This window comes from Malaclemys terrapin, chromosome 7 (genome assembly GCF_027887155.1).
Source record: "Malaclemys terrapin pileata isolate rMalTer1 chromosome 7, rMalTer1.hap1, whole genome shotgun sequence".
Classification (NCBI taxonomy): Eukaryota; Metazoa; Chordata; order Testudines; family Emydidae; genus Malaclemys; species Malaclemys terrapin.
In genome coordinates this window covers 50,248,745-50,261,321 of record NC_071511.1, presented here as the reverse complement: position 1 = coordinate 50,261,321, position 12,577 = coordinate 50,248,745, and the positions used below count along the sequence as shown (strand labels likewise).

General features: G+C 60.2%; 1 protein-coding gene across 2 annotated transcripts in view; it reads left to right on the top strand.

Moving 5' to 3' along the window:
- Nucleotides 1-10,538, top strand: part of SEMA3F (semaphorin 3F) — a 102,335-nt gene extending 91,797 nt beyond the window's left edge. For both annotated transcript variants that reach the window (XM_054034423.1, XM_054034422.1), the window contains 8 exons: nucleotides 114-258; nucleotides 1,169-1,391; nucleotides 3,288-3,376; nucleotides 3,953-3,994; nucleotides 4,518-4,675; nucleotides 4,995-5,062; nucleotides 6,190-6,323; nucleotides 6,567-10,538. In XM_054034423.1, the coding sequence (XP_053890398.1) occupies nucleotides 114-258; nucleotides 1,169-1,391; nucleotides 3,288-3,376; nucleotides 3,953-3,994; nucleotides 4,518-4,675; nucleotides 4,995-5,062; nucleotides 6,190-6,323; nucleotides 6,567-7,025 (1,318 nt within the window). In that variant the 3' untranslated portion in view covers nucleotides 7,026-10,538. The remainder of the gene's footprint in view (nucleotides 1-113; nucleotides 259-1,168; nucleotides 1,392-3,287; nucleotides 3,377-3,952; nucleotides 3,995-4,517; nucleotides 4,676-4,994; nucleotides 5,063-6,189; nucleotides 6,324-6,566) is intronic.
- Nucleotides 10,539-12,577: the final 2,039 nt, after the last annotated feature.

Sequence of the window (12,577 nt, the reverse complement as noted above, 5' to 3'; positions counted from 1 at the left end):
CAGTCTGACTGGGTGGGTCCCTACCAGACAGGTCAGGGCGGGGAATGGGTTCAGGGTGGGTCTGACAGAGTTGCCCCCTGGGGATAACGTGATGCTCCCCCCTCCACCCCCAGGTCCGTGTTCAAAGGTTCCGCTGTGTGTGTGTACTCCATGGCCGACATCCGCATGGTCTTCAACGGGCCCTTCGCCCACAAGGAGGGACCCAACTACCAGTGGATGCCATACACGGGCAAAATGCCCTATCCACGCCCGGGCACTGTAAGTACGATTGGGACCTCCTGCCAGAGCGCCCGGCAGGGCCGGCAGCAGGGGAGCGGGGGTCCTCTGGGTATGGCTGCAGTGATGGGAGCTGGAGGTGGGGGGTAGGGGGCACAATCATAAAGTGCCCACCAATAAGTGTGTCTGGGCAGGGACCTCCCCTGTGCAGAGACTCTGACGTTGCCCCCCAGGACTTCTGGGACCTGCCCCACGACGGGGTTTAGAGCGACTCCCTCTGGCCAAGCCAGGGACTAAGAGGGGCTATGGAAACTGGGAGAGGGCCTGTTTGGCCCTCTGGCTGCCTGGCTGCCTGCTGCGTGGAGAGAGGGTGTCAGTGTGTGGGGTGCTCAGCCCAGCACCACCCCATGCTGGCCTCGTGCCAGGGCTCTGCCAGCCCCTGCACCAGGGTCACCCAGCCTGCTCTGCCAGGGGAGAGGCTCCCCCTATACCACAACTCCCGGCTTGGGCAGAGGCAGGGGCAGTGCACAGGGGCAGCGCGGTGGGAAATGGAGGAGTCAGAGGTTCCCCACGAATGGGGCACCAGTGAGATGGTGGCTGTGGGTCGGAGTCTCGTGGCACCTGATGCTGGCTGCAGGATGGGTGTGCCGGTGCCTTCAGGAAGGGAGACGTGGGCAGAACAATGCCCTGAGGGTATGGGGGGCCGTGCCATGCGGTGGGATGGTGGCTGTGCATTGGGAGGCGGGCCATGCGGTGGGGTGGAGAAACCATGCCTCAGGGGACAGAGCAAAGGCCGTGCCATGGGGTAGGGTGGGGGGAAGCCAGGCCATGGGTGGAGAGCGGGGGGAGGCTGGTCCGTGATTGGGAGGAGGGAAGCCGGGCCGTGATTGGGAGAAGGGAGGTCGGGCCGTGGGGTGGGGCTGGTGTCTTACCTGCCCGCTCTGTATTTCAGTGCCCAGGAGGCACCTTCACCCCCTCCATGAAGTCGACCAAGGATTATCCAGACGAGGTGATCAACTTCATGCGCTCGCACCCGCTGATGTACCATGCCGTGTACCCCGTGCACCGCCAGCCGCTGGTGGTGCGCAGCAACGTGCACTACAAGTTCACCACTGTGGCCGTGGACCAGGTGGACGCAGCCGACGGGCGCTATGAGGTGCTTTTCCTGGGCACAGGTACCCGCAGACGTGCTCTGGAGACACACACAACATGGACCCACACGGGCCATGCGGGAGGGCATGCTGCCCGGCACCGGGCACGGCAGGGAGCTTAGCCCTGCTCTGGGCCGACTCGCCAGGTCAGCGTTGCCAGGGCTGCGCTCCGCGCTGTCCCCGTCAGACATGCCTGGCGACCAGTTCGTTGACAGAGGAGCCTAGCACAGAATTCTATCTGGAGTCCCCCAACCCAGGGGCTGCCCCAGAGCCCATTCCGGGGGTGCAGCAATCGAGGCCAGGCTATCAGTTCAGGATGAATGGAGTGGGTGCCCTGTGGTGACTCTAGCCTGGCACAGAGCGGGGGAGGGTATGGGGATCTGGAGGTGAGTGTCCAGCCCTCCAGGCTCCTGGCATGGGGTCAGGTTCAGCTCCCAGTCCCCAGAGAATGTGGTGCCCTCAGCAGGGACTCAGATGCCAGAACTGGGCCGCACCAAGCGGGGCTGCAGGTGGGGCAGGGTCTGCGCTGGCTGTCGGTTCCCCACCCCTCATGGAGGGATTGTGCCAGGATGACGCCCTGGGCAGACCCCAGCCACCACGTGCTAGGCAGCCTGGTGCTTGCTGGGCCACATGGGGCCTGGGCTATCTGGGGCCGCCGGGGCAGGGTCTGTGCCAGGCCCCCGGGAGCCAGCCTGGGGGCAGAGGGGCTTGTTTAACTGGGGGTCTCGTTGTGGCAGAGTGGCCGGTGCTGCCTCGGCCCCTCTCAGGGAGCCAAGCCCCTGGCTGCCAGCCAGCCTGGGAAGCCCAGCCAGTGCCGCCACGTAGGTGGCAGGGAACGCTAATGACCCAGAAAGATCCCGTTAGCTAACGGATGCGCTGCCTCCTGGCCAGCTGTTCTCTCAGTCGCCCCTGCACATGGCAGCCTGGCCAAATTCTCCCACCACCTGTCCTGCCCGCTAGGGAATTTCCTCCCTGCCCCACCATCAGTGTAACGAATTGCCAGAACTCAGCTGTTCCTTCCCCCAAGGGTCTGGGGGGGTCGCCAGCAGGGCCTGCAGCAGGCCTGTGCGATGGCGAGGGGGGATCGCGCTGGTGCCTGGATGCAGACGACTGCGCCGGCAGCACTTGATGGTAATGAGGAGCTCCCCCACCTGTGCCCCTGCATGGCCGAGGGTGGGGTGCCCTGCAGGATGTGGGGGCCCTCGCTCCCTGGGCAGCCCTGCCTGCCAGCCAGTTCTCCCCAGGCCCAGGATTGGAGTCCCAGACCAGCCTCACTCTGCATTGTGCAGCTATGTTCTGTTCATCCACCACTGCACTCCCCCGAGAGGCAATTGGTTTGAGTGACGGGAGCTGGGCTGTCCCTCCCCCAGTCAGCGGCATGTGCTGTGAAGTGCTGGCGGCCCGCGGGTGAGGGGCCAGCCAGTGCCATGTGCACGCGTTAGTTAGAGCAGCACGTTCTGCAGCTCCCCAGGTGTGCAGGGCCCATCTCTGGGGCTCACACCCAAGTCAGAGCAGACGCCAGCAGCTTTGTGAGTTCCTCCTGCTGGTGCTGCCTGCAGGGCGCCTGCCTCCCCCTGGCACTCCAGCGGAGGCTTCGCCTCAGAGATCCCCAGCCAGGTGCAGCAGCTGCTGGAGAGATCCGAGCATTGTGGTTCTGCCGGTGTCTCTGGGCAGCTCCAGGGCTGGTGGATCCCCCCAGGGAAGATGAAGCTGTGGCTCTGGGGTTCAGTCCAGGCCCCGGAGCCCTGTGCTGGTTAAGAGCCTCGTGCTGATCCAGCCTCGTCATGTTTATAAAGCCGTGGTGGCAGGTTGGCCTCTCCCTTCCCATGCCATCCCCATCAATATGGCCCCGCGCCCCAGGCTGTGGCAGGGTGGAAGGGTCCATCCTGCATGGCGCTGAGTGCCGGCTGTGCCTTGCAGATCGCGGCACAGTCCAGAAGGTGATCGTCCTCCCCAAGGATGACCTGGAGACCGAGGAGCTGATGCTGGAGGAGGTGGAAGTGTTCAAGGTAACGCCTCCTGGGCCCTGCACGCACTGCGCTCTCAGGCCTTGCTGTGTCCCCCCTCCCCCAGCCATGGCCTGGGACAGTTCTCCCTCCCTCGCTCCCCGCCTGGAGGAACCTCCCTTCCTCCCGCTGCTGCAGCAGCCATGTGCAGCAGGCCGCCATTGCAGCCTCATCTGTGGCTTCCCGGCGGGCACCTGGGCCCTGATCCAGCACTTGCTGGTGTCAGTAGGGGGCATCACAGGGCCCACGGCTTCTGTGGGCACTGACCTCCGGCATGGTCAGTGGCAGGAGGTGAGCGTGCCATTTGGCTGGCTCCACAGGAAGGATAAGAGCCCTGCTACTGGAGCTTGCTGAGGGAGTGCTCCAGTAGATCATGTGCCAGCAGACTGTTCCCGGCGCTAAGGGGCCAGGGTTGGAGCCCTGGCTCCCCGGGGCATGTGTGGCTGCTCCAGGGAGGGCTTTTGATGCCAATGGATTTGTTTCTGACTCTCGCAGCCCTTTGCTCCCTGTGATTGGGAGCAGCTCCAAGGGGGCTGAGTGGCCCGGACTAACCACTGTGCTCCGGTGCTCTCATTCCAGGTTCCAGCCCCCATCAAGACCATGACCATCTCCTCCAAGAGGGTAAGCTGGGGTGGTGCGCTGCAGGGGGTGGGGTCCTCACGGGGGTCGTCCACCCGGCGCAGACGCCAGCCCAGCCACGGCACTCCCACCTGCTGAGGAGGGACGGAGAGTCCACGTGTTCCTAGTTGGACAGGGACTCTCCAAGTGTCCCAGGGGCTTCCACCTTCAGATGGGCTCTGTCGCTAACTCGCAGGGGCAGGCAGGGGAAGGGCCACTCAAAGATCTGAGCTCCCAGCCCCGCTTGCGGGAGCATCGGGGGGCCGGCTTGGAGGGAGATGCGCGGGGCGCCCCAGAAACCCGCTTGCTCTGCCTCAGCCAGCCCCGGGGAGGGGGGATCTGCTGGGAGGGGGGAGTTCCCGCCCATTTCCAGACAAGTGCTGCGCTCTCAGAGAGGAAGCCCATCCTTGATCCCAGCCTCTCTTGGGGCGCCCAGGCCAAGGGAAGACAGGTGGGTTTGGCACCTGGGACAGTGCAGGGTCTGCAGCAAGGGGGCATCTCACCATGTCTTCTTTGCGCCCCATAGCAACAGCTGTACGTGGCCTCGGCCATAGGAGTGACCCACCTGGCCCTGCACCGCTGCGACGTGTATGGGGAGGCCTGTGCCGACTGCTGCCTGGCCAGGGACCCCTACTGCGCCTGGGACGGCAAGGCCTGCTCCCGCTACTCAGCATCCTCCAAGAGGTACGGCCCAGCTGTGCTAGCACAGGGTCAGGCAGTGCTAGAGGAAGGGGCCTTTATACGGGGGCTCCTGCGCTGTACTCACTGGCTGGGTTTGCCAACAGGGCGCTGGTGCTGGGAGGCAGCGTGTGGGGGCAGGGGACTCAGTATCTTTGATGAGAGGCAGAATAGGGGCTCCGCCCCAATCCCCATGGTATCTGGAGGGGGATGACTAAGCCCCGCATGATGCAGCCAATCTCCACCTATGGGGCTGCCCCAGGTGGTTGCGGGTGCCCTGAGACTGTGAGCAACTTTCCGTCTGTGCCTTCTCCCCCTCCCACAGGCGGAGCAGGCGCCAGGATGTCCGGCACGGTAACCCCATCCGCCAGTGCCGGGGCTACAACTCCAACGGTGAGTAGGGCCGGCCGGCCACCCTGCCCCTCCTCACACCCATGGCGGGTACGTCCGGGACACAGGGGATGGAGAAAGGCAGGGTGGGGATATGACATACGTAGATTAGATATCCAGATCGATAAATGAGTTGCAAGGTTAGATGGATGGATGGATGTGTATGTACAAGGATGGATGGATGGATGTGTGTGTGTGTGTATACAGAGATGGATGGGTGGGTTTGTAGGTACATACAGGGATGTATGGATGGATGGCTGTGTATGTATGTACAGGGATGGATGGATGAATGGGTGTGTATGTACAGGGATGGATAGATGGATGGATATGCTGGGTGGGTGGATGGAGGGATGGATGGAAGTGCTGGGTGGGTGGATGGATGGATGGAAGTGCTAGGTGGATGGATGGATGGATGAATATACTGGGTGGGTGGATAGAGGGATGGATGGATGTGCTGGGTGGGTGGATGGATGAGCTGGGTGCGTGGATGGATGGACGGATGGATGGATGTGCTGGGTGGGTAGAGGGATGGATGGATGTGCTGGATGGGTGGATGGATGGATGTGCTGGGTGGGTGGGTGGATGGATGAATGGATATGCTGGGTGTATGGATGGATGGATGTGCTGGGTGGGTGGATGGATGCAGGGCCGGCTCCAGGGTTTTAGCCGCCCCAAGCAGCCAAAAAAAAAAAAGCCGTGATCGCGATCTGCGGTGGCAATTCGGCGGAAGGTCCTTCGCTCTGAGCTGGAGTGAGGGACCGTCCGCTGAATTGCCGCCGAATAGCTCCCCTCCGGAGTGGCCGCCCCAAACACCGGCTTAGCAAGCTGGTGCCTGGAGCCGGCCCTGGATGGATGGATGTGCTGGGTGGGTGGGTGGATGGATGGATATGCTAGGTGGGTGGATGGATGGATGGATGTGCTGGGTGGGTGGATAGAGGGATGGAGTAGAGTGAGGGCTGAATACATACACTGGTCGGCTGGAGGTAGATAGAGTGCAGAGGATGCTGCAGTCCCCTTAGTGAGGACAGGCAGCTGGAGGCAATGGCTCTCCCAACTCTGTGAGTAGGGTCGGGTTCGCAGCGTTGTGTCGATCCATTGCCCAACCTCCCGTCTCCTCTGCCCCACTCCAGCCAACAAGAACACGGTGGAGGCCGTTCAGTACGGGGTGGAGGGCAGCACGGCCTTCCTGGAGTGCCAGCCCCGCTCCCCGCAGGCCACCGTCAAGTGGCTGCTCCAGAAGGACAACAGCGACCGGCGGAAAGAGGTAGGAGGGCGCGGAGCTGGGGGGGTGCCTGGAGAGAAAGGCCCTGCAGCCCACTGCCTGCTGTCTGGGGCAGAGGGCCAGGCTGGCATAACGAGGGCTGCAGGTTGGGACTGAGGTGGTGGGGGAGGCTTGCATGGGGCCTGTCTCTAGTCTCCCGCTCCCCTCCTCTGATGACCCCCCCATGCCTGGCTGCCATGTCTCACCCGTTCTAACGCTCTGGCCCTTGGCCTCTCTCCCATCCAGCTGCGCATGGAGGGCCGGGTGCTGCGGACAGACCAGGGACTGCTTCTGCGCTCCCTGCAGCTCTCAGACAGCGGTCTCTACTCCTGCACGGCCACCGAGAACAACTTCAAGCACACGGTGGCCAAGGTGCAGCTGCACGTGCTGAGCAGCGAGACCGTGCACAGCGTGCTCTTCCAGTCAGAGGCACCCGCCCTGCAGGCTGACGGCGACATCTCCACCTCCGCGCTGGGCATGCGGGCTGGCCTCCCTGGTGCCTCCGGCCCCCACTACCAGGACCTGGTGCAGCTCCTCACCCAACCTGAAATGGGACTCATCAACCAGTACTGCCAGGGCTACTGGCGGCATGCAGCCTCCAGCCACAAGGAGGCATTGGCCAGCCTCAAAGCCAAGGAGCTGCAGGACGAGAAGAAGCCTCGAAACCGCCGGAATCACCAGCCAGACGTGGACCAGCTCACATGAAACCGCCGCCAGGGACTTTGTAATAACAGTGCTATATTTTTCCCCCCTTTTAATATTAAAAATATCTATAAATATATATATAAATATATATATATACACACACACTCCCCCCCTCCCTTTCAAGACAGTATTTATTTGTAGGTTGTACATAGTCCATGGGAGATGCGGTCCCACCCCTTTGCCCCATGGCCCTCTGGGTAAGATAGCCAGGTTCCCAGAGGCACCCTGGCCAGCAGCTTGTCCTTTTCTCTTCCTAACTTCTATGGTACTGTAAAATAAAAGGCAGGCACCGAGCATGGGGGTGGGGCTAGGGTAAGATCCCCTCCCCCGGTCCCTCATCAAACCAGAAGCTCTTGATGCTAACGTAGAAATGGCCAGCGCAGAACCTGAGCTGGGGTGCCATTGGTGGAGCTGCCATGTTCACTCTCCCCCTGGCATGGGTGGGGGAGCCTGGGTTTGGTCTGTTTCCTGCCAGTGCCCTTGGCATTGATGTGTGCTGGGCCCGAGCAAGGGGGGGTGTCTGACTTAGGGATGGGAAGTCCATGCTGGGGGTGGAACTTCTTGGCCACTGACCATATCCTTCCCCTGTTGGCACTGGACGAGGAGGGGACTGGCAGGGAGAGAGAGAAGTGGTCCCCTCAAGGGAACAGAGTCCCCAGGAGCTGGCACCCACTGTGCATGCACGCCCGATGGCACGTCACTCCTGGCGGGTCTGTCCAGGCTGGGTGCCTCTTGAATGCCCAGGGAGGCGCCATCGCTGGGCTAAACCCCGTGGGGGTTGAGGGCAGAAGGCCAGGCTTTTCCACCCGCCACTGGCCACGCGTCACTCCTGCGAGGGGTATGTCTGGGAATGATATCACAGGCTCAGCCTGGGCTGATTGGTGGATGATGTGATGCCCTCCAGGGGGTGGAGCTGCAGTGGTATAAAAAGCAGGCTCTGTGGCCAGATTAAATCAGGGATTCAGGAAGCAGAAGGGGTGAGGATGTCAGCTGCAGCTGTGCTCCTCTGGTGCCAGCTGCACCCAGCAGGCATGCCCCTTCCTGGGCTCTGCTGCAGTGGCACCTCGGAGGGTACTAGGGACACTGGGCATAGGGGCCAGGAATGGCTGGGGCAGACACTCCGCCCCCCCCCCCTCCTCCACGGAGGTGGGAAGAATTCCTTTTGGCAGGCAGGGTGAAGCGAGGAAAGGACAGAGCGAGTAGGAGGATGGAGCGAGGCAAGTGGGAGAGAAGAGGCAGGCAATGGGTACCTGGGCAGCCAGGTCCTCCCTACTGAGTGACTTGGGCAAGTCACTCCCCTCTTAGTGCCTCAGTTTCCCCATCTGATTACTTCTCATTATTTATTAAGCCATGGCCCCACTGCTGCTGGACCTGGCAGCAGCAGCCTCTCTGCTGTGTGGCTTCATGATGGGGGGAGGAAAGGAAGGAGTGTCAGTATTGAGTTGTGAGGCATTGTGGGTAGTGAAGTCCTGAGACACGTGGTCGCTGCACTGGGCCATGTGGGAGCTGAGTAGTGGGTTTCCTGGCAACTGCACTGTCCCAGTCATGGGGACTGGGAGCTAGGGAAGCGTGTATGCAGGGAGGGAGCCAGAGGGATGGGGGGTGAAAAAAGGGGTCATGGGCGGGGGCTGACTGGCTAAGAGCACTGCCTGTATTCAATCCCTAGGGCTAGTGGCCACAGCCACACTCACATGGGAGACCCCAGAGTGCTTTGCAAACTGGACCGACAGAGGCACTTCAGTCACCTCTCGGGGTGGGGCAGTTACAATAGTGCCTCTGCCCTACAGCTTAAGTCAGGACTCCGAAATTGCCCCGGGAGCTGGGGGAAGGGGGGAAATTGGACTCCAGATGCTTGGGGCAGGCATTGGCTGCTGCTGCTGCCGTAGGGGTTTTAAGGCCTGTGCTCAAAGCACCTGCCTGAAGGGGCTGTTAATTGGTGGGAAGAGACAGAGCCTGGGGTTTACCCTGGCTCCCCTGCTCCCAGCCTGTGCTGCCTGGGGTCACCACTAGGGGCCAACCTCAGCCCTGGATTCAGCAGGGGGCCCAGCTCATGGGATCACAGAGCCGCTGGCATGTTGCCCACACCACCCCAATAGTTCAGGCCAAGTCTGTGGCTGGTGCAAAGCAGCGCAGCGTCACGGCCTGCCGTGGGTATTGGTGGGGCTTCACCCCTTCCCACCAGCTGAGGATCTGGCCCTGGCCCCTCCAGAGTCAGGTGCCCATCCGTCCACTAGCGTGGTATGGTCCCAGCGCACATGGGCACTCCATGGCCATTAGCAGCTGCAGCACTGCTCGCTGGGGCAATCCAGGCAGGCTGGAGCAGCGGGGCCAAGCAGGGCAGGCACTGCCCCCCAGACAGCGCACAGGAAGGTTACTCAGGCTCAGGGCGAGGGGGCTGGCCTGAGAGCTGGGAACACAAAGAGGACTGGGTGCCAGTCTGGGAAAAGACACCATTAGCCACAAGGATCACTGCCCCATCTGAGCCATGATGTGTGGGTACAGCCACACCCAGAGCCAGCCCTGGCTCTGCACACTGGTAGAGCCAGGCACCTGGCAGGGGCAAATGGAAGCCAGGGCAGTACTCACTGCACTAAGTGCTGACTCTCCCCGGGCAGGGGAGACTATAGCATAAAGATCAGCTCTCCCCAAGCAACTCCTGGCTTTCTGGGGTTGGAACCAGCTGCCCTAGGTGGCAAGCACATAGGGCTATAGAAATTAGTGGCTAGCTCCATAGAGGTCTGTAGTGAAAGCTAGGCAATACTATGGACAACCACGCATGATTTCAGATAAGGGAAGAACATGTGACAGGGTCATTGTGCTGGGACACACTTCACCCTGCAATTCCACCACAGTCAGAGTGCCCGGGCGCCCCAGGGGCAGTGCCCATCTCTATTCACATGACAGGCATCCGAGAGTCATCCATTGGTTTTCCTCTGAGATAACAATGCCAAGTTCCTTACGCACACACACCCCCTTAGGGCTCTGCTCCCCCCAAGCAGATGGGTAAGGGAGCAAATCATCCTGGGGTCAGTTATGCAAATTCCAAAGCAGGAAGTCAGGCCCTGAGAGCCCCGCCCCTTTGCTCCCAGCTAGTTGAGACTCAAAAGGGTACACCATGGTGCATAGGGATAGGCAGGGAGAGCTCACCCTTGCCAGGCCAAACCAGTAAGACAGGAATTGTGCCCTTTGCTTCCCCGTGCTGCTAATGCCTGGTGTTAACCACTTCCAAGTGGGCCACTTCTGTGATTGAGTGGCCCATGGCTCATGTGGTGTGTACTGACAGGTACACGCCAGGGCCCTGCCCATCCATTCCCCTTGCCCCCCCACCCCATGGGACAGCTGCCTGCGCCGGTTCAGACCAAGCGCATCTGCTCTCTGGTGTAAATAGTTGTAAATGGCGAATGTAACAGAAGCGGAGCAGGCAGCAAGGCTGAGCTCCAAGGCACATCACACCTGTAATGTGAACTTCCTGTGGCTGGGAACAAACTAATAAACACTGGCTTTGTTTATGGAGACTCTGCCTCTTTCTTCGGCCTTCTCTCGGCCCTGTTCTGACTAGAAGGGCCTTGAGCTAGTGGGAGTTCTCGCGTAATCAGAGCAATCCACTGTCCAGCTGTGCCAGTGCACATGTAACCCAACCGGCGCACTATGTTATGAGTCCCCTCTAGTGGCTGCTCCCATAGGAGGATAAGAGTCTACTATTGCTACTAATGGATGGAGTTGCTCCTTTACCTCACATAATAGCAACCCAGGCTTTTAGTGCTGATGGTCCAGGGTTTGATGCCAGCAATGATTCTTAATGGCAGCAGGGCAGCCAGACACCACGGTCCTCGGCTAAGCATGTGTGTGGCATCAGGTGTAGCACTCAGGCAAGCCTGCTCCAAGCTCAGCAACCTAGAGGAGACAATTCACCACTCAGCCACTAGAGGGTGACAAACCCTGGGGCAGAGCCCATCCCATCCAGTAGAGGGCAGCAGTGGCTGTAATACACCTCAGACCCCACTTTTAAACAGCTGGTTAGCACATGTCTATGCAGTGACACTGTGGGCAAATGCCGGCGAAGGGACCCCCGTCCCCACTGCACTGTATCAGACGGTGACACCCCCAAGAGAGCAGCACGACCTGTCTGTATTGGGCAGGGAGGCTCAGAGCTGCTCCCAAGGCAAAGGGCTTGGCCAGCACCATGCAGGTGGGCTGTTTCTGCATGCAAAAGAAGTGCTTGGAAAAAAGCAGTTGCAAACAAAGCAAAACACTACAAAACTCACAGCAGTTTCCTTCGCAAAAAGTATTCAAAATGAAAAATGTCAGACTTCGGGCGGGGGGGTCACTTTTGATTAATTGGGGAACATTCCTGGTTTGGCGAGTTTGAAATCCTCATGACATGGGCTGGGCCAGATGAAAAAATCTAAAACTGTTGTTCCATTTGCGTGGGGAAAGCCCTTTTTGCTTTTCCCGCCCCACTCGTCGAGGCAAAGGGGGGGGTCTCCCAAATGCGAGGCCCACTTTGACAATTATCGCATTGAAATTTTCATTTAATCCCCCCACCAGGAAACAGCTAATGAAATTAAAACGTTCCTTTCTTCTGCTTTTTCCCCAAACGCTGAGTTCTGCACCAGTTCTAACACTGACCCTGATCTGGCGCATCCTGGTTCCACTGGCAGGGCCCAGGGGATGGGCCTGAGGGGTCCAAAGAGAGGTCGCATGGGACACACAAACCCTCCGGCAGAGAAGCCAAGGGCTACACGTTGGGCCATCGGTTAGCAGCCAGTGCTTCCTACCCACTGCACTCCAATTCAATGCTAGGGACAAGGACTAACCCTGAGCCAGGGCAAGAGGGGGCCTGAGCCTGCTCCCCCTTCCTGCCCCCCCCCCCCCCCGGCCCCGGGCTAGGTCTGATTTTGTCAGGATGGAGCTCTTACCCAAACCATCTCCCTGGCTGGAGCACATGAGCCCCGCAGACTCGTTCTCCCCTCCGGCACGGGAAATCCAGTCAGTCCGGGACGCTCCCGGGTGGTTGGGCTGTCACTGTGCTGCAGTGAGGTTTTTGCTCACCGGGGCTGTTACTCAGCCTCTCACAACGCCCCTATGTAGTGTTTTAATGAATATTGTCATGTATTGTATAAAGAAGTAGATGTAGAATGTTATGTTAAATGTTCTTCAAGTGATTGCTCATGTGTATTCCACAATAGGTGTGCGTGCTCGCCACGTGCACCGGTGCCGTAAGTTTTTCCCCTAGCAGTACCCATGGGGGGGGAGCGCCCCCGCAACCCCTGGAGTGGCGCCTGCCTGGCATGGTATAAGGGGAGCCACACGCTCCCCGCACCCTTAGTTCCTTCTTGCCACCAGTGAAGGTGCGTCGGAATTGCTCTGCTCCAGCTTTGCTGTAGCTTGTCCCCAGAACTGTTTGTTGGTTCATCGTTAGTTAGTTAGCTGTTTAGTTAGTCAGTGAGCCCGGGCCAGGGCATGCCCCGCACCCCGGGGTTTAAGTCGTGTGGCTCTTGTAGGCGTTCTATGCCAAGAAGTGACCCACACGCAGACTGTTTGCACTGCTT